Here is a 25,887-nt window from a genome sequence, read left to right on the forward strand (position 1 = left end):
ATGTGTTTGGTAATCTGATAAAGTAATGCATTATAGTTTATTTTATGTAGATTTTTACTATATTATTTGCACGTGACAAAGGGGCGCGTTTTCATAGCATGTTGACGTCACTTAAGGAGGCGGTGCGCATTGCGCAGCGTGGTGACTGCTACACTGCTATGTAACACACTGAGACACAGGAAACTCTAGTTTAAAGGGACTGGTCTGAACGTTGTGTAACTCCGCTATATAAGCGGCTAGATGAGCAATTTGTGCTATATGTAATCAGAACAGTTTTTGACGATTTGGTATCTCGTAGGAAGAAGATAATATGCGCAGAACTTATTTTAATACAGAGGAGCAGTGAGGTGAAAAAGAAACGTTACCACCGGCAAATTACATTAGCTAATACTGGGTTTACATTTATTTTTTTTACTACTATTAGCTTCTTTGAAAATTTATTTTATACCAAAATGTGTTTATTAGTTAGGTTCTAACGGCCATTTTTTGTTGAGGCATACAAGTAACGTTAACGTTATTTATTTCCGCTTTTGACAAATTTGTAATGATGGGAGTTGGAACCGAGAACAGAGCCCCGAGCACAACTAGTAGATTTGCGTTTCACATCGAGGAAGGAAAAGATGAGGCAGAGGTTCCCAAGACGACATCAGGCAATGCTGAAGCCATGAAACTGGCGAGTGTTGATAATCAGTCAGAGGAACCACGAGGGACTTGGAGTCGACGGTTGGAGTTTGTTCTCGCCACCGTAGGTTATGCTGTTGGTCTGGGAAACGTGTGGCGCTTTCCGTACCTGTGCTACAGGAGCGGAGGAGGTGAGTGATGAAATTGCATTTATTTTTAACGTTACATGAACCACAACTAACCACCGTAAACGGTACTATTCTTTAGTATGTGTGTACCATGTTCAATTAGTAGAGCATTGTGTTAGCAACGCAAAGGTCACCTCAGGAAACACACGTTCTGATAAAAGAAACACATAGATTGAATACAGAGCAAGCAACTATATGCTATGCTAACCATAATTGTCCGTCCAAAGTACTAGTACATGTATGTTCTGTATCTGTTTCTCTGTAGAATTATTATTATTGTTTTAATAATTTTTTTGAGTTACAAAACACTTACATAAGGAGGTTATGTGATCGACCCTTTCAAGTCTTTAAAAATGCATCAACGTAACCGCAAAAATGTAACAACACACAGAAAAACTGAACACACAGGTTATTTGTTACCCTGTCTGTGAAAACCCACGTAAGTCATTTATTTCTCGTTATTACACGGCTCTCTGGAATGCTTGATTCTGATTGGTCAGTTGAGACATTTGCAGGTTCGTTCTTTTCAAATAATAACCGCTCCAAAATAATAACGCATAGCCGGACTACTTGCACGAATAAAATCGCTCCGCGCCAATAAAGATCAATAAAGATTACTGTCTGTTTGGCGCCATCTTGTGACAAACACTCGACAACCACGACAAGACACAGAGAGCTTACTGAGACTGAACTTGACAAAATAGAGCATGACAGCTACGAAGCCAACACACAAAAAAATACAGAATGGGCATTAAAATTTCTCAAAGACTGGCTAAAAGAGAAAAAATGGAGACAAATATGAAGCAGAGGATCTTAATAAGGTATTACGATCATTTTATTCATCTGTGCAAAGTTTCGCGGAAGGATAAAAAATGTTAATTTAAAACAAATATGCCAATAAAATGTTTCAAATTCATATTCATGTCCAGTTTTTTTTCTTATGTGACAAGTAGCCGTGTAATAAGTGGGATAATGTAGAGGCAGCCGGTAGTTATTGGGAAATAAGCCCCTTCAGTGTGATACAAGACCCTCCGCTTCGCGTCGGGTCCTGATCACACTGTCGGGGCTTATTTCCCAATAACTACCGGCTGCCTCTACATTATCCCTTACTTAAGGTCTGTTGTTTTCTATATAAAAACACCCTTTATATTATAAAGAACCAGGGCTCCAGACTAACTTTTTTCACTGGGAGCACAGTGGCCCCCATCTGAAATTTTTGGGGCGCACCCAGAAAATTTAGGAGCACACACCGTAAATCAGCATGCTAACCAAATATTAACATTTACTAATTTCCACTGTATTACTAATAAATACTTTGATGATAGATGCAGAAAGTACAATGTGCTGTTTCAAATTCAGTGTCACATCATGAAAAAAGGTCAAATTTACTGGTCGCACATGTGCAACAGGATGTAAAATTCAGTGGCACACTCTCAAATTTTGGTGGCAAAATGCCACTATTTGGTGGCAGTCTGGAGCCCTGAGAACATATAACTTGACAATGACTTAAAAAGTAACTAAACCCCTGGTCAGAGCCTGACTTCACCCACTGCAATATTTGAAAAATGCAAGAAAAGTGGGCAGATCCCAACGGAGATAGAGGGGACGAACAAAGTGTGTGGTGAGACCGTAACAAGGGCGTGGTGAGCTTGAACCTGCTTACGTCACGAGTTATTTCTTGGACCCAACATCCAATAGGAAAATTCAACTGCAGTAGCCACCATTCAACCTCAAGAGGGCAGCACTCAGAGACGTTTTTACACCATATATTGTAGTATTGAAACACTGTATATCCAAATGTCAAAAAACTTACTAAAATCAATGAACAGCACTAATAAAGCATCATTCTTACAGATCATTAACTAAAAAAAGTTGGTTTAGGGTTTAGTTACTCTTTAAATTATGACTAAGTAATGTTAAAGACTGAAATTAATGTGAAATAAAATTTTGATGCTCATAGTCTTATAATGAGATTATAAAACGTTAGCCTGTGTTTCACAAACTGGGTCAATTGTGAGCTTTATTTTGATCTACATTTTATGTATTTCAACATTTATTGGATTTTCTGTTTGCAAAAATGTTACACCAGGCCATAATGACAGGAAAGTGAGTATATTTAACATCACGAGAGCTATAGTTTCATTGGCAGCACACTACATTTTGCTGTAAATCTTTTTTACACACAACAAGTTATTTATGATACTGTAGGGTTGCCTTTAAAAATGTTAAAAGTTAATTTTCTAGATATTGTATAGCTCTCAAATAGTTATAAATGAGAATGAATGAAAAAACACATGATCTGAGACCATTTTATTTCCAACCTCACATTATTCATTTCAAAACGGCATATTTGCATTTTTCCTACGGTATGTGTAGTGTAAAATGCATCTCTAAACTGTCACCATGTCCTATGTGTGTATAGGGTTACAGGGTCCAGTGTTTCACAGGATTTAATGCCTAAAACATTTTCTCATTTGTTAATAATTGACTTGAACACACAAATGGGTCAGAATATGTGGGTCGTGTCTTTGATATTCAATGTATTTAGAGTAGTAGGATGATTTAAGTATGTCTTCACAGGGTTTAATCCAAAAATGGTTTGACAAAAAAATTCAGATACAGCACGAGCAAAAGGTTGTGTTTTTTGCAGATTTCATATTGTCAATCACGTGAAGGCCTAAAGTATGTATTTTACAGAGTTTAATGCCAAAAATTATCTGACTAAAAAGCAGATACAGCACAAGCAAACGGTTGTCCTTAGTGTGTTTTCTCATTGTTAATCATTGGCTTGAACACCTAAGTAGGACAGAAGATATGGGTCATTGTCTCCTTAATATTTAGTGACCTTACATCTTTCTTATGTTATTGCCAGACTGCATTATTTAGAGTAGTAAAATGTCTGATAAGATTTATCCAAAGTATACAAAATTATAGACCACAGCATGAACTATCCCACCGGTAATCAATAGAGATCAAAATCAGTAATCTGCAACAGTTGGCACAAAGTTCACAGCAGATAATGTTGCTCCATATTTGTGTAGGTCTACCTGTGTGTTCATAGAGAGTAACATCTGAGTACATTTGAATTAACATGGGTTGAGTGAAGGTCATTTTGAGCTCACAGAGTGACTCTGCAAAAAGGACAGATTGAAATAATCAAATAATGGGGTCAATTGACTTTTTTATTATCCTGTTGCAGCATCTCTTTCAAATGTATGTAGCTAGAAAGAACTGTAACTGAATTTAATGTCATTATTACAAAATTATATGAATTATAAGATTATGAAATCATGTAAGTTTTAATGTCATGTGATGTATTTTTTAATTCTTCTCATGTTCTATGTATCAGGTGCTTTCTTGATTCCCTACTTTATCATGCTGTTTCTCTGCGGCATCCCACTGTTGTTTATGGAGTTCACTATCGGACAGTACACACGCCTGGGGCCGGTTCATGCTTTGGCAAAAATATGTCCCCTCTTCAAAGGTGAGTAACCCATGGGCCCTAACTACTTTGACCTTGCTTGTTCATTAATATCATCCAAACACAATCCAGCAAAAGAGCAGTCATGTTATTTTATTTATTTATTTCATGCGAGACCTTTATCACACACTGCCAAAAATTAGTTTTCCATGAACACTGTTCAAGTCTTTTCAATGTTGATCAGTTTGTCTGATTTATTAGTTGATATTTTTTTTGTGTTTTCTTGCTGGTGGATTACTTTATATTGTAAATGATGCATGCTGATCTACTTTGCCACATTAAAGAATTGAACGGTGTATTTAAGCAATCTAGTTATTCAACGAATTTGTTGAAAAAAGTAATTGAATATTTTGATTTGATATCGATTGTGTTTAGTATTTGTAGCATTGTGTATTTTTCCATTTTGCTGGACTGTGATCCTATTAAGTCAAGCATTCGTGCATTTGTGTGACAGTTTCAAGCATGGATACTGAGGGCAAAACTCACCTTTTTATCATTGTTTTCCCCTTTAAAGTGTGTGGTCACTATGCCACTTAATCCCTGATGATCTGGTGATGGTTGAACTCTTGTAACCACCAAACAGTAGTCTGTCCATTAATCAATCTATTCATTTTTAAACCAGTCCAATCCTATTTTATCACATATTGTGCTAAGTTTTCAGGGAAGGAGCAAACTTTTTTTAATACTTAAGGGCTAAATTTAAGGCTTTAAGGGCTTAGTTCTTCAACTCCCTTCCAAACTAGCATACTAATCCAACATTTTGCAAAGCTCTGTAGATGCATACTTAATTAACACCAAAATTATTCCCTAGATGCTGCCTCTGTAGTCAATTCGCTAGGTTTTGCAACAAAGCAAATCTCTTTAGGAGAAGTCACCACTGGGTAGGTCAGCCATCACCGTTCATTAGTTTCTTAGTATAGGGTTCCTTTCCTTTTATATTTGACATACTTTTTTCACCTGCTAACTAAAGACTTTTCTCCATAGTTTTTATCTCCTCAAAGACAGAGATAGTCTACCCGATCAAAACTTTTGGGTCCGTCCCTTGATATAGCGCTCATTTCAGCCGGTAACGGCTCCTTGCTAACAGAGGGGCTGAAGCAGGTAGTTCTTTCTGTATATTCTTTGAACTGAAATGTTTTCTTATTCATAATCTTTGTGATGTTTCTGATGATCCCTTCAATAAGTAAGTAACTGGTATTCAGTGGCTTTCCTTTGCAGATAAATCTCTTCTTGGTTTTCTGGGTGTAATGGTTGTCTAATGGGGCTTTTAAATAAATGGAATGTTGCTATGGTAAAAAAGGTAGCCTCTCACATAATTCTGTAAATTTTGTGTAAATACATGGTTGAGTGCACTATCACTGTGGTTTTCTATTTCTGTGATAATCAGTGTAATGGGTTAATATATATTAAATGTTAAAGAGGACATATCATGAAGATCTGACTTTTCCATGTGTAAGTGCTATAATTGGAAACCCAGTTCTTGTATTAAACTAAAAACCGTGAAAAAGATCAATCCAGTAACTTAGTTTTGGTAAATAATTCTTTGCAAGCATGTGAAAAACAGGCCATTGAAAGTTGGCTCCCCTTGTGATGTCAGAAGGGGATAATACTAACTGCCCCTTAATATGCACTATCCAACCACGGCACTGCCATTAGTTTAGAGATCAGATCATATGCATTTAAAAGGACACCACCAAAATCGGCATATTTTTGCTCACACCTACAAAGTGTCAATATTATCATGCTATAATAAATAGACCAAAGGTTTATTTGACATCTTAAATAAAGGCTTGAGAAAGGTCTCTTTTAAAGTTTATAGTGACAAAAGTGTTAAATAACTTAACCAGGGTGAAAACATTTGTACTCCCTCATTATAGGAATGAGTATACTTGAGAGCGAGCGAGAGAGAGAATGCATTTGTGTTAACTCATACATCACTAATAGGATTCTCAGGATGTGTAATGGGTGCTCAGATTTCATTTGGCAACTGAGAAGTTCATGTGTGCACAAGAAAACAAAGAAATCAAAAGAGTTTGCACTTATCAGAGAAATCTGCAAGAAGGTACTTGAGCAACCTGGGAAAAAAATTAATCCTAGCAATGCAAGTCTTTACCCATTTAGCATGGAAGCAGGACATCAGTAGCCCTAACAAGCAAGCAACAAAATGTATTAGCTGTTATAGTTTTAGCTAGCCCAGTTTTTTTGTTTTACAATCTCCTGATGACAGAAAGCTGGTATTCTTTTTTTCTTTTTGGTAAAGTTAACTGTTGCATAACTTCTGACATCCAGAGAGCAGTTATAAAATTTTCCCCATTCTTTATAAGAAAATTTCAATAATACATAAACAATGACAATAAATAACAAAAGCCTAATTTTCTCAAACCGATTTGTTTTCAGTTAGAATTAAAAACCTTTCAATAATATTGAATTTGCAATGAAATTCAGAGCTTGGCTCTTGTGTAATTCCTTATTATTTAATAATGTACAGTAAAGCAGATTACACTTTACACAAAGTAAACAAACATATGTATAACTAGTGGATATCCCTACGGTCATGCAAGAATAATCTTGTTAGCAACCAGTAATCTCATAATATGTCTGTCCTGTACTGTTGCTGAAACGCCGGGCTCATTTAGGCTTAACTATAATGCTTTGGAGAATTAAATGGTGCCAGCAGCAACATTCCTGTTTAAGGCTGAGCTTTCTGTTATTCTGCTCTAACAGCTAATGAACACTTCATGTAGATGGTGGGAAAAGGACACAAGGTAATAGGATAAGCCACGGAATGATGATAGGTCATTCAAGGATATTAAACAGATAGAGTATCAAATCATGGCCAAATGGCAAAATAAAATCTGTGATCCTTCTAATTTTATAGTGTTGATATGGGTGGCAAGGTAACAGGGTAAAGCTGATTACATTTGTCATATATTGTTTGGAAAATAAAATATATCATAAATTGACTATACACTCTAAACAATGCTGGGTTGTTTTTTTGGGTCAAAAAGGGACGAGCCCAGCAGCTGGGTTACAGTTAACCTAATTTTTTATTTGATCCAACAATGGGTTAAAATAACCCAGCATTTTGGGTTGAAACAACCCAGCATGTGTTAAATTTCAACCCAGCAGGCTGGGCTCATCCTTTTTGACCCAATCCTGGGTTGAAATTGACTTTTGCATTTGTTTGAGTGCAACAACTACTACATTTAAATAAATGTAATTACACATTGCCAGAAAAAAATTGTCCCTAGCTATTACTATGGCAGTAGCCTTTCAAAAAGCACACCTTTGCACCTAAAGAGTCCATATTAGTAGAGGTACTGTACATATACAAAAGAGTGCATATTATCAGTTCAAGGTATATATTGGTAACAAATGTATGCATGTCTACAGTATCCAGCTTACACTGAAAAAAGATTTGTTGGTTCAACTTATAAAAGTAAGTTACCTGGTTGCCTTAACATTTTGAGTTAACTCAAAACATTTTGTGTAAAAATGGTTGTTAACTAAACAATTTTAAGGCAACCAGGTAACCCACCGTATTTTCCGGACTATAAGTCACACTTTTTTTTATAGTTTGGCAGCTCCTGGAACTTCTACACTCTTAGAAAGGATTTACACATCTTTGTGCGTTAAGCTTTTAACACATGTGTCATTTTGTGTTGATTTTGTGTTAAAATAAAACACAGGTTGTGTTAAAAGTAACACAAAATGTGTTGTTTCAATAATAACACAGAGATGTGTGGACATTAAGTGTGTGTCCTAGAATCAACACTAATGTGTTGTTTTTAACACATTCGTTCTAAGAGTGTAGTCAGGTGCGACTTATACATCAAAATTACTTTCATATGAACCAAAAGAAACCATTACCGTCTACAGCCACGAGAGTCCGCTCTATGCTGCTCCTGTATTTATGTAATTCAATGGATTCAGTGATGTGGAATGACTTGGGGACCTTTTTGAACTTGATTTGGCTTGTCGTGTTAATTTAGCCGATTCAGCCTCTCAGGTATGTTCTGCATGCTATTGTGTATCGTGTAAATAACTGTTTATGTTACTTAAACATGTACGGATCCCTGTTTAGCCTGCCTTTCTGTGCTATTGCTTAGTTGAATAACTTGCCTTTCCAAATTAAATATCTGTTCTTCGCCTTGGATTTTGTGAAATCATTTTTTAAATAAATGCGACAAATAATCCATTGCGACTTATATATGTTTTTTTTTCTCTTCAAAGGCATTTTTTAATGGTGCAACTTATACTCCGGAGTGACTTATATTCCGGAAAATACCAACAGGGAAACGAAACATCCAACCTCCACATAAAAGGGAGGTCAATGTGATTCACTTCCTCTTTAATGGCAAAATGATACTTGAGAAGCAGTTTAATTGTTTTTTTTTTGTAATATATAATATATATTGTATTACATTGACCTCTCTTTTGCATTGATGTTTCGTTTTCCTGTTAAGAAAAAAATGCAATTCTAATCATGGCATAGGCTGCATATAATGTGAAATGAAATGAAAACAGTGGAATTCTGAGAAACCGAGGGAAAGGTTTATTTTTGATTCGGTATGTTCTCAGCTAGAGACTTTTTTTAGTATTACTTTGACCAGCTTGATGAAAGTAAAAACATCTGTCCCAAAGATTTGCTTTGTTTCTACTTTAAAATCCTTGTCATTGAAGTCATTTTTTTTTAAAATGACAACAAACAAACCAGCTGTGGCTTCTAGAAATGTACTGGGAAAAATGTATGGACATTTTTGCGACAACAAACAAATGGCTTTTGTGGCCCAAACTTAACTTCCGGGAGATTTCCACAAAGAAACAATAACAACAGAGTCCCTCTAGAGTAGATTGTTTCTGATAGCAAGGAAAATAAATAGCAAGTAAACTGCATCAGTTGAAGTCATAGCTAAAGTGTATCAAGTACTACACTAAGCTAACATTTCTGTGTAAAATTCATGTATATAATGTTAGCTACAGATCCTTGAGTACTGGCCTGGCTGCCAAATCTCTCCACACAGCAGTGATCCATACTCACCTTCTCCCTTTATCTTAAGGAAAGTGAAACATTTTTATATTTCACAAGGCATTTGTCCAGAAGTTAGTTTAGCCACTAGCGATAAACAAACAGACTGGAAATTAACTTCGGGCCAGGCGTGTGTGTGATCATGTGATGATACTGTTTATAAATGTATGTCCTTATAAATAAACCAACTTTGCTTAATTTGTAAAATCTCATCTGTAGTTTATTTGTATCTTGATGGATAAATAGAAGGCCACATTATAAATAAACAATATTTCCTTAAATAAACTTGTATTGTCTTGACTATATTTTAATAGGTTTTAAATGCTACATGCTAATTCATATTTTTACTTCCAGAAGCCATGAATTATACAGTATTATTATCACAGATTTATCACAGTAAAATGATGTGTCCTATAAACTGTTTTTACTGTATATGGTTAGGTAACTTATAGTTAACCAACTAACATATGGATCTATTCAGCAGTGATTCTTGGAGAAGTTGGCAGGAAACAGTGATGTCACCTGTTGTTTTAATCTTTCTGTTTTGGTGTTTAGGTGTGGGACTGGCGACAGTGGTCATTTCTTACGTGCTTTGCACCTACTACAATGTTCTCATGACCTGGGCGCTCTACTACCTGCTCAACTCTTTCAGCGCTTCATTGCCATGGCAGTCCTGCAACAACACGTGGAACTCAGCTGGCAATTGTTCCACTGGATTTCCCGGTAATGCCACACATCTGAAGTCAGCGAGTCAAGAGTTCTTTGAGTAAGTAACAGACTAAGTTTGTTTACTTTTAGTAATGTTATTTTTGTAAAGAGTGCATGCCTCTTTGTCAAAGAGGGAGTTTTCCCATGTCTTGTCATCCTTGTTAATAGAAAATGTTTCACTGGTCAAAGAGGGAGTTTTCCCATGTCTTGTCATCCATGTCAATAGAAAATGTTTCACTGGTCAAAGAGGGTGTTTTCCCATGTCTTGTCATCCATGTCAATAGAAAATGTTTCACTGGTCTCCAAACACTTGACTAAAATGTTTCTCACAACCTAAAAATGCATGTTTAAATGTTTGAAATTACTAAGACAAAAATGTATGTCTTGGTGGTTGATCGGTATGTTGTTGTTTTTTTAATGGCCAAAATGGCCGATATTAAGAAAGCAATGGCCGATATAAAGCTGATATAACACGTATGTTATTACAGAAAATGATAGACAAACAGAAAATTGGGGAAGCTAAATAAACATTTGCTATGCATAATATTTATAAATATACCCTTCTGAAGTACTTAAAACATATTTACAAGACATAATTAATGTGGATTTGACATCTCACTATACTGTTTGAAGAGTGTTGGTGTTGTGTAACACAACAAAGTCATGTTAAAAAGTAAATAATGATTGGTCATTTTACCATCTATCATACTTTGGCTTAACATCTGAGTGTTTTTACATTACAAACAACTAATTTAAGTAACAGAAAAATATACTAGCTGATTAAAAGATCGACCGATGCAGACAGTAAAAAAACCCTTCACATATCGGCCGATTGATCAGCCACTGCAATATATCGGTCCATCACAACAAAAATGTCATATAACAATCTATCATACTTTGGCTTTACATCTGAGTGTTTTTTCATTACAAACAACAAATTTAAGTAAGAGAAAAATGTACTAGCTGATTAAAAAAAAAAGACTGATGCAGACAGTTAAAAAAACCTTCACATATCGGCCGATTGATCAGCCACTGCAATATATCGGTCCATCACAACAAAAATGTCATATAACAATCTATCATACTTTGGCTTTACATCTGAGTGTTTTTTCATTATAAACAACCAATTTAAGTAACAGAAAAATATACTAGCTGATTTAAAGATCGACCGATGCAGAGAGTAAAAAAACCTTCACATATCGGCCGATTGGTCAGCCACTGCAATATATCGGTCCATCACAACAAAAATGTCATATAACAGCAGACAATAAGTGCCAGTATTAGATGAATATTCATGTTGTTTAAAAATCAAATCATCCTAGGGTGAGACTTCAACCAGTTGCTTTATGAAATTTCAAGAGTACAATTTAGCAAATATAGGCAAATCATGGCTGTTTTAAAAGTCCTAAAATATAACATGGTTTTGTTTTAATTTATATGCATTTAGTCACAACATAGTTTGCATAGGTACTGTACATAGTTTGTGTTATTACTTTTTACAGTTTACTATTTTTCAAAATGTGTAAAAAAATATAAACAATGAATGAAAGTGCTTATTTATTATAAGTGTATTTATTTATGCATGTGACGTTTTTATACAAAGCAACTTGCATAGTAAATTGAAAGCGTATCTTTTTTTTATCAGTATGGGACAGCGGGGCACAAGTAACGCTTTTTGGCTTTGGGTCTAACTATTGTTCAAAAAATTTAGATTAATAATTTTTTACACACTCAACACACACATCTCTGCTACAAATAAACACTTAAAGTTGGTTTGTGGGACCTTTGTGGCTTATTGTCCAATTACACAGAAAGTGACAAACGTTACAACATAGGCCAAAAGCACAGATTGCTTTATAAATATGTAAAGTATTCATATTCATTAACCAAATCATTCTAGGCCACTGGGGCCCGATTCACAAAACATTCTTAAGAAGAAAATTCTTCTTAACTGCCATTTTTTTCTTAAATTCAATCTTAAGAAAAAAGTTAAGAATATTTTGTATTCTCAAAAAAGCTTCTTAAGAAAGTTCTTAGTTTTTTCCTTAAGTATGTTCTTAAGAAAAAACTTAAGAAGAATTCCAATTCTCGATAAATAAACTGTCTTAAATAACATCTTAAAGTTAGGATAACCTTACAGTAGTCTTAAATCTCAAAATGTAAGTTGTTTTATAAGTTAATGTGATTGTTTTAAATGTGACATGTTGTATTTTGTAGTCTGAAATGGCAATTTAATCAGTTTACTTCACATAGATTAGTTTAAAGAGGAATTCCACACTCATATAATGAAGTTTAATGGCTTACTCAGTAATATGTCATGAAACACAAATAAGTATTAGTGATAATATTAGCAAACATTTAACTTCCTCCGTAATAGCCTACATTCATTGTGAAATTACTTAACAGCTAAAAGTTGAACCGGTAATCGCTCCGTCATGTGAGTCGAGGGCTCCGAAACCGCGGGCACGCTTCACCCTCCGCGTCTGTCTCTTGACGCGTGAGCGCGAGTCGTGGGAGACGAAAGCCGTGGGCACGGAGAGTGAAGCACGCACACCCAGAGCGCTCGACCCGCATGACGGACCGATGTGGACATTATGGTATTATATTTACGCACCGCCTTAATACTAGCTGGCCTCTGTTACAACAGCGAATAACATCCTGTAGTAGTCTTAATGCATCACTCGTTTGTATCGCCTTAATGATCGCAAGGTAGTCAAAAGATTGATGGATAAGTGTATTGTTACCTCATTAGCAGGGTATCTTAATTCATTTAAAAGCTTGTTATTTTATTCTTAAGACACAAATTTAAGATATTCTTAAGAAAAAAAAGAGAAACTTCTTAAGAAATGTTTGAGAATTGCACTAGGAACATTCTTATGCACTTCTTATAATTTATCTTAAGAACTTTCTTATTTTTGTCTTAAAAATGTTTTCGTGAATCCGGCCCCTGGTTCTCAACTCCGTTCCATGAGGCCCACTGCTCTGCACATTTTGTATGTCTCTCTCATCTGACACAATCAGTTCAGTTCATGAGATCTCTTCTAATGAGCCGATGATTTGAATCAGGTGTGTTAAATAAGGGAGACATACAAAATGTGCAGAGCAGTGGGCCTCCAGGAATAACGTTGAGAACCACTGTTCTAGGGTGAGTTTGCACCCCTGCTTACCCCTACATGCGTTCCCTTGAAACCGAACCCACAGCCTTTGAACCCCAACGCAATGCCCTACCAATTGACCTTTAGGAAATCCTATCTTCCAGTCTAGGATTTGCATGACTGTAAATAATATTACTGAATATCTGTTAAAGGTAGGTATTTATAAATAATTAACTTTTGAAAATGATTTGTAAGGATTTATCCATGCTTAAATGTGTCTAGAGAGCAATAAAGGCATAGTTCATAGCTTTTACTTAGTTATTTATACTAATTTAATTTGTTGTTTTCAGTCATAAGGTTCTTGAAATGACAGGAGGAATTGAGAATGCTGGAGGGCTTCGCTGGGAACTGTTTGGCCTTCTAATTTTGGCCTGGGCAATTGTTTATTTCTGCATCTTTAAAGGGGTCAAGTCCACTGGAAAGGTCAGAGGTCACCCCACCACTAAATAGATTAAATCTGTTTGTATCATTTGGATTTGGTAAACACAGTAGTTATTTTTACATTATACAAGACAGGTAGCTGTGTATTTCTTGTTAATACTAGATACTATTGCAATAAGTATGTTAACTGTAATAGTAAACGTATTTCCTTTTTACATACCATTTGCTCAACCTGATTTGATTTAAGTCTATATGTTAATAAACTGATGGACGTCTCTATCCACAGGTTGTGTACTTCACTGCTACGTTTCCCTATTTCATACTGTTTGCACTGTTGATCAATAATGTCCGACTGCCTGGAGCGAAAGATGGTATCCTCTTCTTCCTAATGCCTAACTGGAATAAACTCTTGGAAGTGGAGGTGAGGTGATACACAGTATGCTGTTGGCTTTCTTTGGGCCCTTTGAGACCTTTTCCTCTGCAGTGGAAAAACAACACTTCTGGGAACTGTGGTTGTTTACCACTTGCCCATGTAATTGGCACTTACGTGTTTTAAACTAGAGAAAACAGTGCGTCAGCTTGTTTGAAATAACCACCTTAGCACAGACTAATCTTCGAAAACACCAGTAATTCATTAAAAACATATATTAAAGGAAACATTCCTCATTGCCAATGAGGTGAAACATTGTAGATGTCTGTGTGATAATGCCTAGTAGTGGTCTGAATGTAATAAATGGACAGGGTAGAAATGAATTACTGTGCTTTTACACAAATGCTGTGGATGTAGATTTAAAGAGCTCCAATGCAAAACTCTCTAAGGGCGTCTGACATGTTTTTTGTAATTGACAATTTTTTTAATCGGACTGAATGGATTGTGACAAACCGGTTTTTATATTTGTCCTAAGGTTGAGATCAAGCGGATTAAAAGCTAAAGTATTTAATGAATGTGTAATACGTGCCGAGAGCATTATTATTTGATGTTTAGCCATTTTTTCATCTGAGCTCTTCCTTTGTTAATCTTACCTGTTTCTGCAGGTGTGGGTGAATGCTGCTGCCCAGATATTTAATTCCATTGGAATCTCCTTTGGTTCCATGATATCAATGGCCAGTTACAACAAGTACAACAACAACATCCTTAAGTAAGTGAAATGATCGTTCAAATAAGCCAAATCAAGGAGGACACACCTTACATTAATTATATATATAAAACACCTTGTACTGCCATATCTTAACTTCCTAAGACATGGTTGTCCACATCACATTTTTTGTTGTTGATTGAACCATGATAGTTAATTCTGTGTAACTGGAACCTGTTGTACCCAAATGTGGACAATAACACTGCTTCATGTTAAAAAATATTTGGTTATTTTATTTTAAAGCTCGGGTCTTAGGAGGTTAAAATATATTGCTGCCATTGTTTGGTCTCAAGGTGCAACCCATTATTGCTTTTTGTAAGGTTTGTTTATAAAAATACTAAAATGTCCTAATATAACTAAGGCCTAGTCCTGGACTAAGCTAAACCCTGTCCGGGAAACTGCACCTAAATCATCAAACATAAAGTAAAGAACATCCTGTAAAAATATAACATTGACATCTTTAATATTGACAGTAAATGAAATCATTATGTGATACTCCAAATCTCATAATTAGATTATAAGACTTTAGCCTTGACTTCATAACAAGGTCACACATTTTAACATATTCATCTGCAAAAGTATTATTTTATCTTAAAGGGACACTTCACTTTTTTTGTTGTTGAAAATATTCTCATTTTCCAGCTCCCATAGAGGTAAACATTTGATTTTTACCGTTTTGAAATCCATTCAGCTGATCTCCGGGTCTGGCGCTACCACTTTTAGCATATTTTAGCAAGGGATGCATAACGATTAATCTTGATTAATCTATAGCAGAATAAAAGTTTTTGTTTACATCATATATGTGTGTAAACTGTGTTTAATAATTATGTATATATAAATATGCACACATGCATGTATAATTTTAAGAAAAAATATATATTTATAAATTAAGTATTTATATATAATATAAATTATACATAAATATACAAATGTATATACAAAATATTAAATATACATCCATGTATGTGCATTTATCTATACAAAGTTATTATACACAGTTCACACACATGATGTAAACAAAAACTTTTATTCTGCTATAGATTAATCGCGATTAATTGTTATGCATCCCTAATCTTAGCATAATCTATTGAATCTGATTAGACCATTTAGCATCACACTCAAATATAACCAAAGAGTTTCGATATTTTTTCTATTTAAAACTTGACTTGATAGCGATGATATTACGCAGTGATGAAAATAGCCCCCTGCTTTTGAAAGATACTAATACCATTGCGCCTCCTGCAGTCATGTTACAGCAGCAAAGTACTTGATTGTTACGCCAGTTTGAGAGTATAGTTCCTAGGCATATCTGCCTAGAAAATCGCAACTTTTAATTTTCTGTCGGTCTTGGTACATGATGTAACTACAGAAGAGTCAAGTTTTAAATAGGAAAAATATCGAAACTCTTTGGTTATTTTTGAGCGGGATGCTAATGGTCTAATCAGATTCAATGGATTGTGCTATGCTAAAAGTGTTAGCGCCAGACCCGGAGATCAGCTGAATAGATTCCAAAACTGTAAAAATCAAATGTTTAACCCTAGGGGAGCTGGAAAATGAGCATATTTTCAAATGTGGAGTGTCCCTATATAAAAAAAATGCTGTGTTTGATCATAATCTCTTTTTTTACAGGGACACATTTATTGTCTCTCTTGCTAATTCAGCTACTAGCATCCTGGCTGGCTTTGTCATTTTCTCTGCCATTGGCTATATGGCCCATATTCACAACCTGCCTGTGGATGACATCGCCACAGATGGTGAGTTTGTTCTTTTATTTTCCCTTTTTTTTTTGGTATTATCAGTTTTTGTGGCCTTGCACACAGTTCTCCCATGATCTTGAAAAGCAAACATCAAATCTCTTGGACTGACAAGGATTGAATTTATCATCTGCTTTTATAACTTTGTCTCTGTAAAGCACAGAACTCTTGTGAATGCAAAACAGCAGTTCAAACTGCAACGCTGGCATTTCTACATTACATAAATACATTAACCAGCAAATATACTTCTGCTACTCGACACCACTTATCCGAACAGTGTGTTGTACCTGCTGCTATGACCACTGAAATAAATGGGCCCATACCATTGCATTCATGTGAAAAAAGCACAGAATGAGTCGGTGTCAACACCTTACAAATGAATAAGATGAAAATGTTGTGGAAAATTCCTTGCCTACATGTTGAGATAAGCCGGATAATAAATGAAAACTTCCCATTATTGCCTGCTGGCAGGAGATCAGTGCGAAGGGAGGTGAAGAGTGCATGAGATTATGCTAGAGAAAGAGAATAAAAGAGACATTCATGGATGAAACATAATTGGGAAGAAATGGGAAGATGAGAAGAATATGATTAATGATTAAAGGAATAGTCTACCCTTTTGCCATATTAAACTATGTTATTACCTCAACCTAGACGAATTAATACATACCTATCTTTTTTCAATGCGTGCACTGTACAGCGTGTTGTGAATGTGTTAGCATTTAGCCTAGCCCCATTCATTCCTATGGTACCAAAAAAAAGTTTTATTTTGCGGCACCATACTTTCTTTTTACTCTTTAAATAGGGAAAACACGGAAGTGTTTGGTGGCTTCCCTGTTTGGTACCATAGGAATGAATGGGGCTAGGCTAAATGCTAACACATTCACAACACGCTGTACAGTGCACGCATTGAAAAAAGATAGGTATGTATTAATTCGTCTAGGTTGAGGTAATAACATAGTTTGATATGGCAAAAGGGTAGACTATTCCTTTAAAGAATGTGTTTGTGTTTGGAGGTCCTCTCGGGAGAATCTTTTCCTGGATGAAACAAAACAACTAGCCTTAAGTACTACTTAATGTGTTTGGATTTCTAAATGTCAATAAATATCAAGGGTAAGTGGTATTTGTATAAAGAACAATAGCACAAGCATTTTATCTAACGAAAAACATTTCTTGTTTGTTTATACACGCACTAAAAGAGACCTTGAGATCCATTGGGTGAAAAGTCATGGCAAAAATGGTTGATAAAAGTTTGGGGATTTTTTAAAGAAGTTCTTGGCAAAGGTCACACTGATATTTTGCTATCTATGCAGTAAGACATAATATGCAACTCTGCCATTTCTACATTGATAAAGAAAATAAAGCCTGAAAGAATCCCTATTACGTTGCTACCTAGGTCAGTGGTTTTCAAACTGGGGGCCGGGGCCCCCAGAGGGGCCGCGTGATGGTGCTAGGGGGGCCCCAGTTTTATGACATTTTATGAAATACATAAATTTATCATGAATTCTGTGTAATTAAACCTAAAAAAATAAGGCTACTAACCAAAAGCACTACTTTTTTGTATAATTTAATGTTTTTTTTTTTATTAAAATGTTGAGTTTTAGAACAGTTTTTTGTCACAAATTTTCTTTGGGGGGCCGCGGAGGAATGCACGTACACAAGGGGGGCCGCACACTGAAAAAGTTTGGGAACCACTGACCTAGGTCACTTTGTCAAAGGTCCGGTCCATTTTGTTGGCCCAAGTTCTCATGATCGCTTGTTTACATAACAACTAGTATATTATTCTCATGATCAGTAACTGTATGTGTGTATTTGCTCTCTGCGCAGGACCTGGTTTGGTGTTTGTGGTGTATCCTGAGGTCTTCTCCACCATGCCTTTCGCTCAGATCTGGGCTCCTCTGTTTTTCATCATGTTACTTTGTCTTGGACTGGACAGTCAGGTAAATTGGCACCTCTACACACACATACAATTTGCATTATGTGCCCATTTAAAGGCACAACATGTAAGGTAACATTGAAAACGTAGATGTGTTTAACTTCATGTGGGACTGCGCAGACTGATCGGTGTGGGATATCGAAGTTTCCGAGAGTGATTTAAAGGCAGTACTGTTGCGTCGCTCTCACATGACTTTGATGTCATACACCGTCTGATTAGCGCCACATGTGGAAGTAGTGCTTGATGCATCAGTCTATCAAGCCACCTTGTAGGCTTACAGTACATTATAATGTAACGGTTATAAAACTTTGTTTCATTACATCATCCATGAGAGTTGTGGAAAAATTCCTATGGAAAGTAAATGGGGGGGGACTACAATTCCCAATGTTACGTGCATTTTCACAACGTCATCCTGCCATGCCGTTGTTGTTTTTTAGCGACCTCTAGCGGCAAAATTACATATTGTGCCTTTAACATGTACATTTGTGTCTCTACACAGTTTGCCATGGTAGAAGTGGCTGTAACGTTTATCATGGACGGTTTTGGCAAGAAAGCTTTGCGGATTTTTAAGAAGAAAGAGCTGATTGTTATGGCGGTGTGCAGCGTGGGCTTTCTGCTGGGGATTCCTCACATTACCAGGGTAAACATGCTCTAGTTTCATATTATAAACAAACATTACTGTCCAACCTTGCATAATTAAATGTCAACATATGTGTGTAGGGTGGGATATACGTGTTTCAGCTGATGGATCATTATACGGCAGTGGTGTCTCTTATGTTTCTGGCCTTCTTCGAGGTTCTCGCCGTCACTATCATATTTGGTAAATGTTACTTCAGTCTTTGCAGTTTGATAACTGTTGAGTAGCACTGCTGTTGCTTTTGAGATATAACCTTTATCTAATCTCTTTCTTTCTCTCCCAAACACACCCGTGCAGGAGTTAGAAACCTCAGTGTGATGGTGGAGAACATGCTGGGAAAGAAACCAAACTTGTTCTTCCGTGTATGTTGGCAATTTTTGACGCCCATGCTTGTGCTGGTAAGGAATAACAGGATCCTCTGTATCTGATGCAATTTACTGCTTAAAGCAACATCTTAATGAGTATAAACAAAACACTTTGTCGTGTATTCTCAGCAAATACTAATTTGCTACATGTTAGTGTCTGTGGTCAGTAATGTACCTCTCGTCACGAAAAGAAAACCACAAGCAGACTAAACTGTCTGTGTTTCTTGTTGACAGCAGCAATGTGCCAAAACATTGCTGTGGTTATTACAGTAGTTGTGTCCCAAATGACGTACTATGCACTTACTTAGTTCGCTTTGTACTTTACCATCTAGTTTATGAGTTTAAGGAGGAAACTATCGTTTTTGTACTTAGCGGATATATATAATAAGTAGTTTCCGAGGCGAAGGCAAATAAGATGATAAATGAACATTTGTGCATTGTACTTTTGGGGGCGGTTTCCCCTAACAGGGCTTATCCAAATCCAAGACTAAAATGCATGCTTTAATTTAAAAACTCCTTGTCCTGACTAATTTTAACATGTATCGTGACAATGTTTTGTCTCAAGATGCACACTTGTAGTGTTTGTCGTAAGGTATTTTTGGAAAAACGTTTTAAATGACCTAATATAAGCCTAGTCCTGGATTAGCCTAAACCCTGTCTGGGAAACTGCCTCTTGATGTCAGTGTTGCCTGTTTTGCTGAGCATGACTGAGTCACCGCCAGACCGAAGCATCAACATCTCTGCAGGCGAATTTTGCTTGCAATATCTCGGGATATCTCCTTATATGCCCTAAAATTACATTTAAAGTACAGTACGGGTTTTAGCGGCATCTGCCGGTGAGATTGCAAATTGCAACAAACCTCAATTTCGAAACGCAATGTGAAGCTACGGTAGCTCCCACAGGACAAACTTCTTGTCTTAGCGTAGGGACAAAACATGCTCTATAGAACAGTTTGTCCGTTTAGGGCTACTGTAAAAACATAACGGTGACTTTTTATGTAAGGAGACCTGTGGTGTATGTGTATTGTGCTATTCGCTCGTAGTTGGGCGCTTGAACATTTTGAGTTAACTTGCTTCTGGACTATTAGTCACACTTTTTTCATAGTTGGTCCTGCAACTTCTTGTCAGGCGCGACATATATGAACCAAGAGACAACATTACCGTTTATGCTGCTTCTGTATTTATGTAATTTAATGAATTCAGTGATGTGAAATGACAAGCCTGCGAACTTGATGCTTGTTGTCTTGTTCTGTTAATTTAGCCTATTCCGTCTTCCAGGTATGTTTAGTATGCTGTTGTGTATTGTGTAAATAACAGATAATGTTACATTAACGTATAGACATCTATTCAGCCTGCTGTTCTGTGTGCTATTGTGTAGTTGAATAACTTGCCTGTCCAGATTAAATGTCTGTGCTTCGGCTTGGATTTTGTGAAATTAGTTTCTAAATAAATGTGACGTGTAGTCCATTTCGACTTAAATATGTTTTTTCGTCATATGTTTCATTATTGATTGATGTGACTTCTACTCCGGAGCGACTTATAGTCCGGAAAATACTTCCATTTCTACTTGTATATGTTTTTTTCATCATGTGTTTCATTTTTGATTAATGCGAAATTGAGAAAAGATTTTTTTACTCACTCTCTTTCATGCAAGATTCTTTTTATTACTGTTTTTATAAAAGTACGAAGATGTGTCGTACATGTGGGTGTCCAGTGTCCACATGTAGAGGCAATGATTTTGTCCTCCATTGTTGTTTCATATTTCTGCCTCTGCTTGCTTCATTGTAATCATGTCACAACTAGATAAAGCATCTGTTAACATGGCGCGAATATCTGCCGAAGATTAAATTTTTCAACTCGTGCAAACTATGCGCATCAAACGCCCAGAACACTTTTTCAATATTTTACTATGTTCTTATCTCAACTTAGACAAATGAATACATACCAATCTTTTTCAATGCTTGCACTTAATCTTTGTACAGCGCCTCCATCTAGTTCATGAGTTTCCGCGGCGAAGGCAAATAAGATAAAAATGAACATTTGTGCATTGTACTTTTGGGGGTGGTTTCCCCTAACAGGGCTTATCCAAATCCAAGACTAAAATGCATGCTTTAATTTAAAAACTCCTTGTCCTGACAAATTTTAACATGTATCGTGACATTGTTTTGTCTCAAGATGCACACTTGTAGTGTTTTTTTGTAAGGTATTTTTGGAAAAACTTTTTAAATTACCTAATATAAAGCATCTTTTAACATGGCGCGAATATCTGCCGAAGATTAAATTTTTCAACTCGTGCAAACTATGTGCATCAAACGCCCGAAATACTTAATTCGCGCTGCGCCACAGTTTTTCAATATTTTACTATGTTCTTACCTCAACTTGGACAAATTAATACATGCCAAACTTTTTCAATGCTTGCACTTAATCTTTGTACAGCGCCTCCATCTTGTTCATGAGTTTCCGAGGCGAAGGCAAATATATGTAATTTTTTTAAGCGGATAAAAATGAGAACTATATTGTATGGCGGAAGAAGACATAGTTTGCAGAAATTCGACCTCGGCGCGCCGTAACATCATCACTCCTGATTACTCCCCCTCTCGTTCAAACTTCCGCCAATATATCTGCGCTTCGTTTTTTGCGTCTGGTGTCAACGTAGCATAAAAGCTACACATAGCACCTTTAATAAATCATTTAAAAAAAACTGTAATGCGAACCCAGCACTGAATTTGGTAATTACACTAATGTGTTTTACTTAATAGTAAGATATATTTCGGAGTACTTCAGCAACGTCTTTCTTTCTTGCAGGGTATTTTGATCTCCAGTATTATTCAGTATACACCAGCTCGATATGGAAAGTCTTACACTTACCCGGTTTGGGGCGAAGTGGTCGGCTGGTTCATTTCTCTGGTCTCCATCATCTGGATTCCACTGGGTGCATTGCATGAGCTCTGCACCACCAAAGGATCTCTGCTTCAGGTGCATATAATGCATGTAGTTGCCATGTAAATATACAATTCGTTTTTCTGTGCCAGAAATAACTGTGTCTCTTTCTGTGTGTCACAGAGATTGAAGGTGTCCATAACTCCAACTGTAGATCTGAAGTCCGTTTCAGAAAAACCTGCTGCTGAATCTATTGCATTATTTACTAACCCTTAGTTTGTGTGTGTGTGTGTGTGTATATGTTATGAAAGTGTTTACTTGTTGTTATAGATACAGAGTAGCTCTGTAAACTGTAAAAATTCAATGTTATTGTTTTTATAAAAATATTTATATTTTGTTTATTGTATCTGAGATAAATGCTGAATCAAACTAAATGATTCCAGAATTACAATATGGCAATTGTGCTATTGTGGAAAATTTTACAAGATTTGAGATTTATTTATTTAACTATTTGATCTCTTAATTAAGAGGGCTTTGTAAATACGTTTTAATGTCAGACATAAGCTTTTATGCAAATCGTTTTTCTTCCAGAAAGAAATCCGCCTATCTGACAATCTAATGATGATGAGGGAGAGTGATAACAGGATTATTTCTCCGTTATTTGAGACTTGAAATTGTAAAGCTGACCTTAAGCATTTTGATACACTGAGATGAAGGACTGAAAAACATGTCTACACTTTATGAACAAAGTAAGATTGATGCCACTGTACAGAAAAATTCCTTCCCAAAACAAGATATTTTTATACATTTTTTTTAAATCAGCTTAACTTTCATAGACCTTAGCACATTCATAGTGTGTTTAATAGATTACATACAGTCACAATACAGCAAAGCTGCTTTTTGAGGATCGCTGATGCCTTTGTGTTTACAAAGAGCCAAGCGTAATTGTACTACTTTTTATAAGGGTGTATTGTTTTTTTCATAGACTTTGCAAAATTTGCGTATTCAAATGTTTAAGTGGCAGAAATCTTTAATTTTAGCCAAACATCTACAAAAATAGAGCGTTGAAGCTAAAATGTTTGTGCTGATTTGTGAAAAGCACTGTTGAAAAGTATACATTACCTGTGTATTCTGATAGAGCTTTTACTAAAATCAATGTTTACATTTAAAACAAGTTACACAATGAACTACCATGTTTTTAGTTGAATAGCAAAATTAAACTTTTTCAAGTGATGTGATCTGTAATTTCTTGAAAATGCTGGATGAAACCAGAGTTGAAAGAGCACATAAAGATGTTTATTTTTTTGGTGTAAAATGTCAAGTAAAAATAAAGTGACCGTGTGGGAATTTGTACACATTCAACAAACTACAACCAGTGTGAGTTATACATTGATTTTCGGTTTGAACAGACTTCCAATTTGGTGTAATGTAGATACTCTTCAGTAAACCAAGTTCATTAAACTTAATTCAATTAGATGTTTTTTTTTTTAAGATCCATTGTTTCGATTTTTAGCGCTATCTAGCAGTAAGATTGAATTGCAACCAACAGCTCAGTCCACAGGTCAAAACATTGGCAAATTAAAATAATAATTCACATTTCCAAATTATTACAACATGCCAACTCTCTTAAAGGAGACATTTTTGCAACACTTTTTCAAGATGTCAAATAAAACTTTGGCTTCCCCAGAGTTTGTATGTGATGTTCTAGCTCAAAATATCATATAAATAATTTATTAAAATTGAAACTTTGTAAGTGTGAGCAAAAATTAGCCATTTTGGGTGTGTCCTTTTAAATGCAAATGAGCTGATCTCTGCACTAAATGGCAGTGGCGTGGTTGGATAGTGCAGATTAAGCGGCGGTATTATCCCCTTCTGACATCACAATGGGAGCCAAATTTCAATTACCTATTTTTGTCACATGCTTGCCGCGAATGGTTTACCAAAACTAAGTTGCTGGGTTTTTTTTCATATTATCTAGGTTGATAGAAGCACTTATAACATTTCAACATGAATAAAAGTCCGATTTTCATGATATGTCCCCATTAACCCATGAGCCATGAGACGTCCAAACAGGCTAAAACATCTTGCACTTTTTAAAAAAGTTTACATTACATTCATTTGTGTCTGGTCTACCGTATCATTGACAGATTAAAAAAGCTTTCGTCAACAAATACAAGTAATTTCATTAGCAATTTTCATCATTACGCTTCTGTTTTGCATTTCTTAACAGTGTAATTCAAAAACAATGTAGGCCTACTTTTATAAACACACAATTCTGCAAAAATTTACAGCAGATCATTCCAACAAACCGAATTAGCCTATTACAGTTTTTCTGAAATGCTAAAACACTTTTTTTTAAACTATCACCCATTTTCTCAAAACCTTAAACACAAATCCAAATTGTCAAACTAAATTCATATAACCCCTGACTCTTTTAGCAAAATCGAACAATTCCTTCTAAACCATTTCACCTGTACTCAAAATCAAACTAAGCTTTCAAATCATACACACATAAATCTTTACAGTTTTTTTTATTTGTTTTGGTACTATTTTCACAAGTAAAGTGTACATTTTCAAAACTCTTAGTACAAAAATCCAAATTGATCACACTTGTAACACAGCTAGTCATTTTTTCAAAACTTGATGTTATGCATTCAGTAAGTCGCAGATTTTTTTCAGTCCACATAATCATTGTTTCAAATACAAGATTGTTGTAATATATAATGAGAACATTTGGTTTAATCACTGAAACACAACAGTATGATCTTCTTTCAGTTTAGTACTTTTAACAATCAGTTCATCCAACAGCAAACAATGCAAGATGTTTCAAATCGGCTTTAAAAGTGCTGAAATTAATGCCACAGTACTATAAAAGACACATTACACCATTTCACATTAGGCCAGGGATGGGCAACTTCGGTCCTGGAGGGCCGGTGTCCTGCAGAGTTTAGCTCCAATCATAATTAAACACACCTGAAGCAGACAATTAAGGTCTTACTACGCAGACTAGAAACTTTTAAGCAGGTGTGCTGAGGCAAGTTGGAGCTAAACTCTGCAGGACATCGGCCCTTCAGGACCGAAGTTGCCCATCCCTGCATTAGGCAATACACTTACATTACCCAATATAATATTGGGTAATGTAAGTGTATTGCCTAATGTGAAATGGTGTAATATTGGCAATATTTACATAATCTATAATTTCCAAAATATCCATCCTATGTGTAATCAAGTGAAGGATCAATGAAGACATCCCCTACCATCATTCAAACAATTTTTTTTTTTTAATTTTCAGATTTAATTGTAGCATAGGTATACTTATAATGTAACTGAATGAGAACAAAACATAACATAACACATAGCATTTGGCCGTAGATTTTCTATGAATGTCTAGACTATGAATTTGGTTCAAAGATTGGGACTTAGTCTTTTAGCAATTCAACAAACTGTAAAAGGACTCGTGTAGCCTGTAAAATGACGTGCATTGTCCATATCATGCAGTACTGCTGTTTCGCCGTTAGATGTCAGTCCAGCACATCAACAGCACAAGTGTATTACTGCAATTTCACCACTAGATGTCGATTTATCACAGCTATCTGACTTATGCTGTTAAAGAGAAATA

At 35.7% G+C, this 25,887-nt stretch overlaps 1 protein-coding gene across 2 annotated transcripts; it reads left to right on the top strand.

Annotated features, from left to right (window-relative positions):
* Positions 1 to 172: 172 nt before the first annotated feature.
* On the top strand, positions 173 to 23,634 carry LOC135732540 (sodium- and chloride-dependent GABA transporter 1). Of its 2 annotated transcripts, none has more exons than XM_065250702.2 (13): positions 173 to 812; positions 4,159 to 4,293; positions 9,875 to 10,085; positions 13,473 to 13,605; positions 13,850 to 13,984; positions 14,599 to 14,702; positions 16,329 to 16,453; positions 18,278 to 18,390; positions 18,886 to 19,026; positions 19,107 to 19,206; positions 19,321 to 19,421; positions 22,194 to 22,364; positions 22,452 to 23,634. In XM_065250702.2, the coding sequence occupies exons 1-13, from the start codon at positions 545 to 547 to the stop codon at positions 22,542 to 22,544; spliced, it is 1,830 nt and encodes a 609-aa protein (XP_065106774.2). In that variant the 5' UTR covers positions 173 to 544; the 3' UTR covers positions 22,545 to 23,634. The 2 variants fall into 2 exon arrangements, with proteins under 2 accessions (XP_065106774.2, XP_073670821.1); XM_073814720.1 differs by lacking the exon at positions 173 to 812 and adding an exon at positions 5,275 to 5,391 and having other exon boundaries at positions 4,168 to 4,293.
* Positions 23,635 to 25,887: the final 2,253 nt, after the last annotated feature.

This window comes from Paramisgurnus dabryanus, chromosome 5 (genome assembly GCF_030506205.2).
Source record: "Paramisgurnus dabryanus chromosome 5, PD_genome_1.1, whole genome shotgun sequence".
Taxonomy (NCBI): domain Eukaryota; kingdom Metazoa; phylum Chordata; class Actinopteri; order Cypriniformes; family Cobitidae; genus Paramisgurnus; species Paramisgurnus dabryanus.

Bases quoted from the DNA above. Each gene is read 5' to 3' on its own strand.
- LOC135732540 (XM_065250702.2), top strand. From the start codon at position 545: ATGATGGGAGTTGGAACCGAGAACAGAGCCCCGAGCACAACTAGTAGA. The intron at 10,086-13,472 runs GTAAGTAACAGA...TGTTGTTTTCAG, and splicing joins GCGAGTCAAGAGTTCTTTGA to TCATAAGGTTCTTGAAATGA. The intron at 19,207-19,320 runs GTAAATGTTACT...ACACCCGTGCAG, and splicing joins CGCCGTCACTATCATATTTG to GAGTTAGAAACCTCAGTGTG.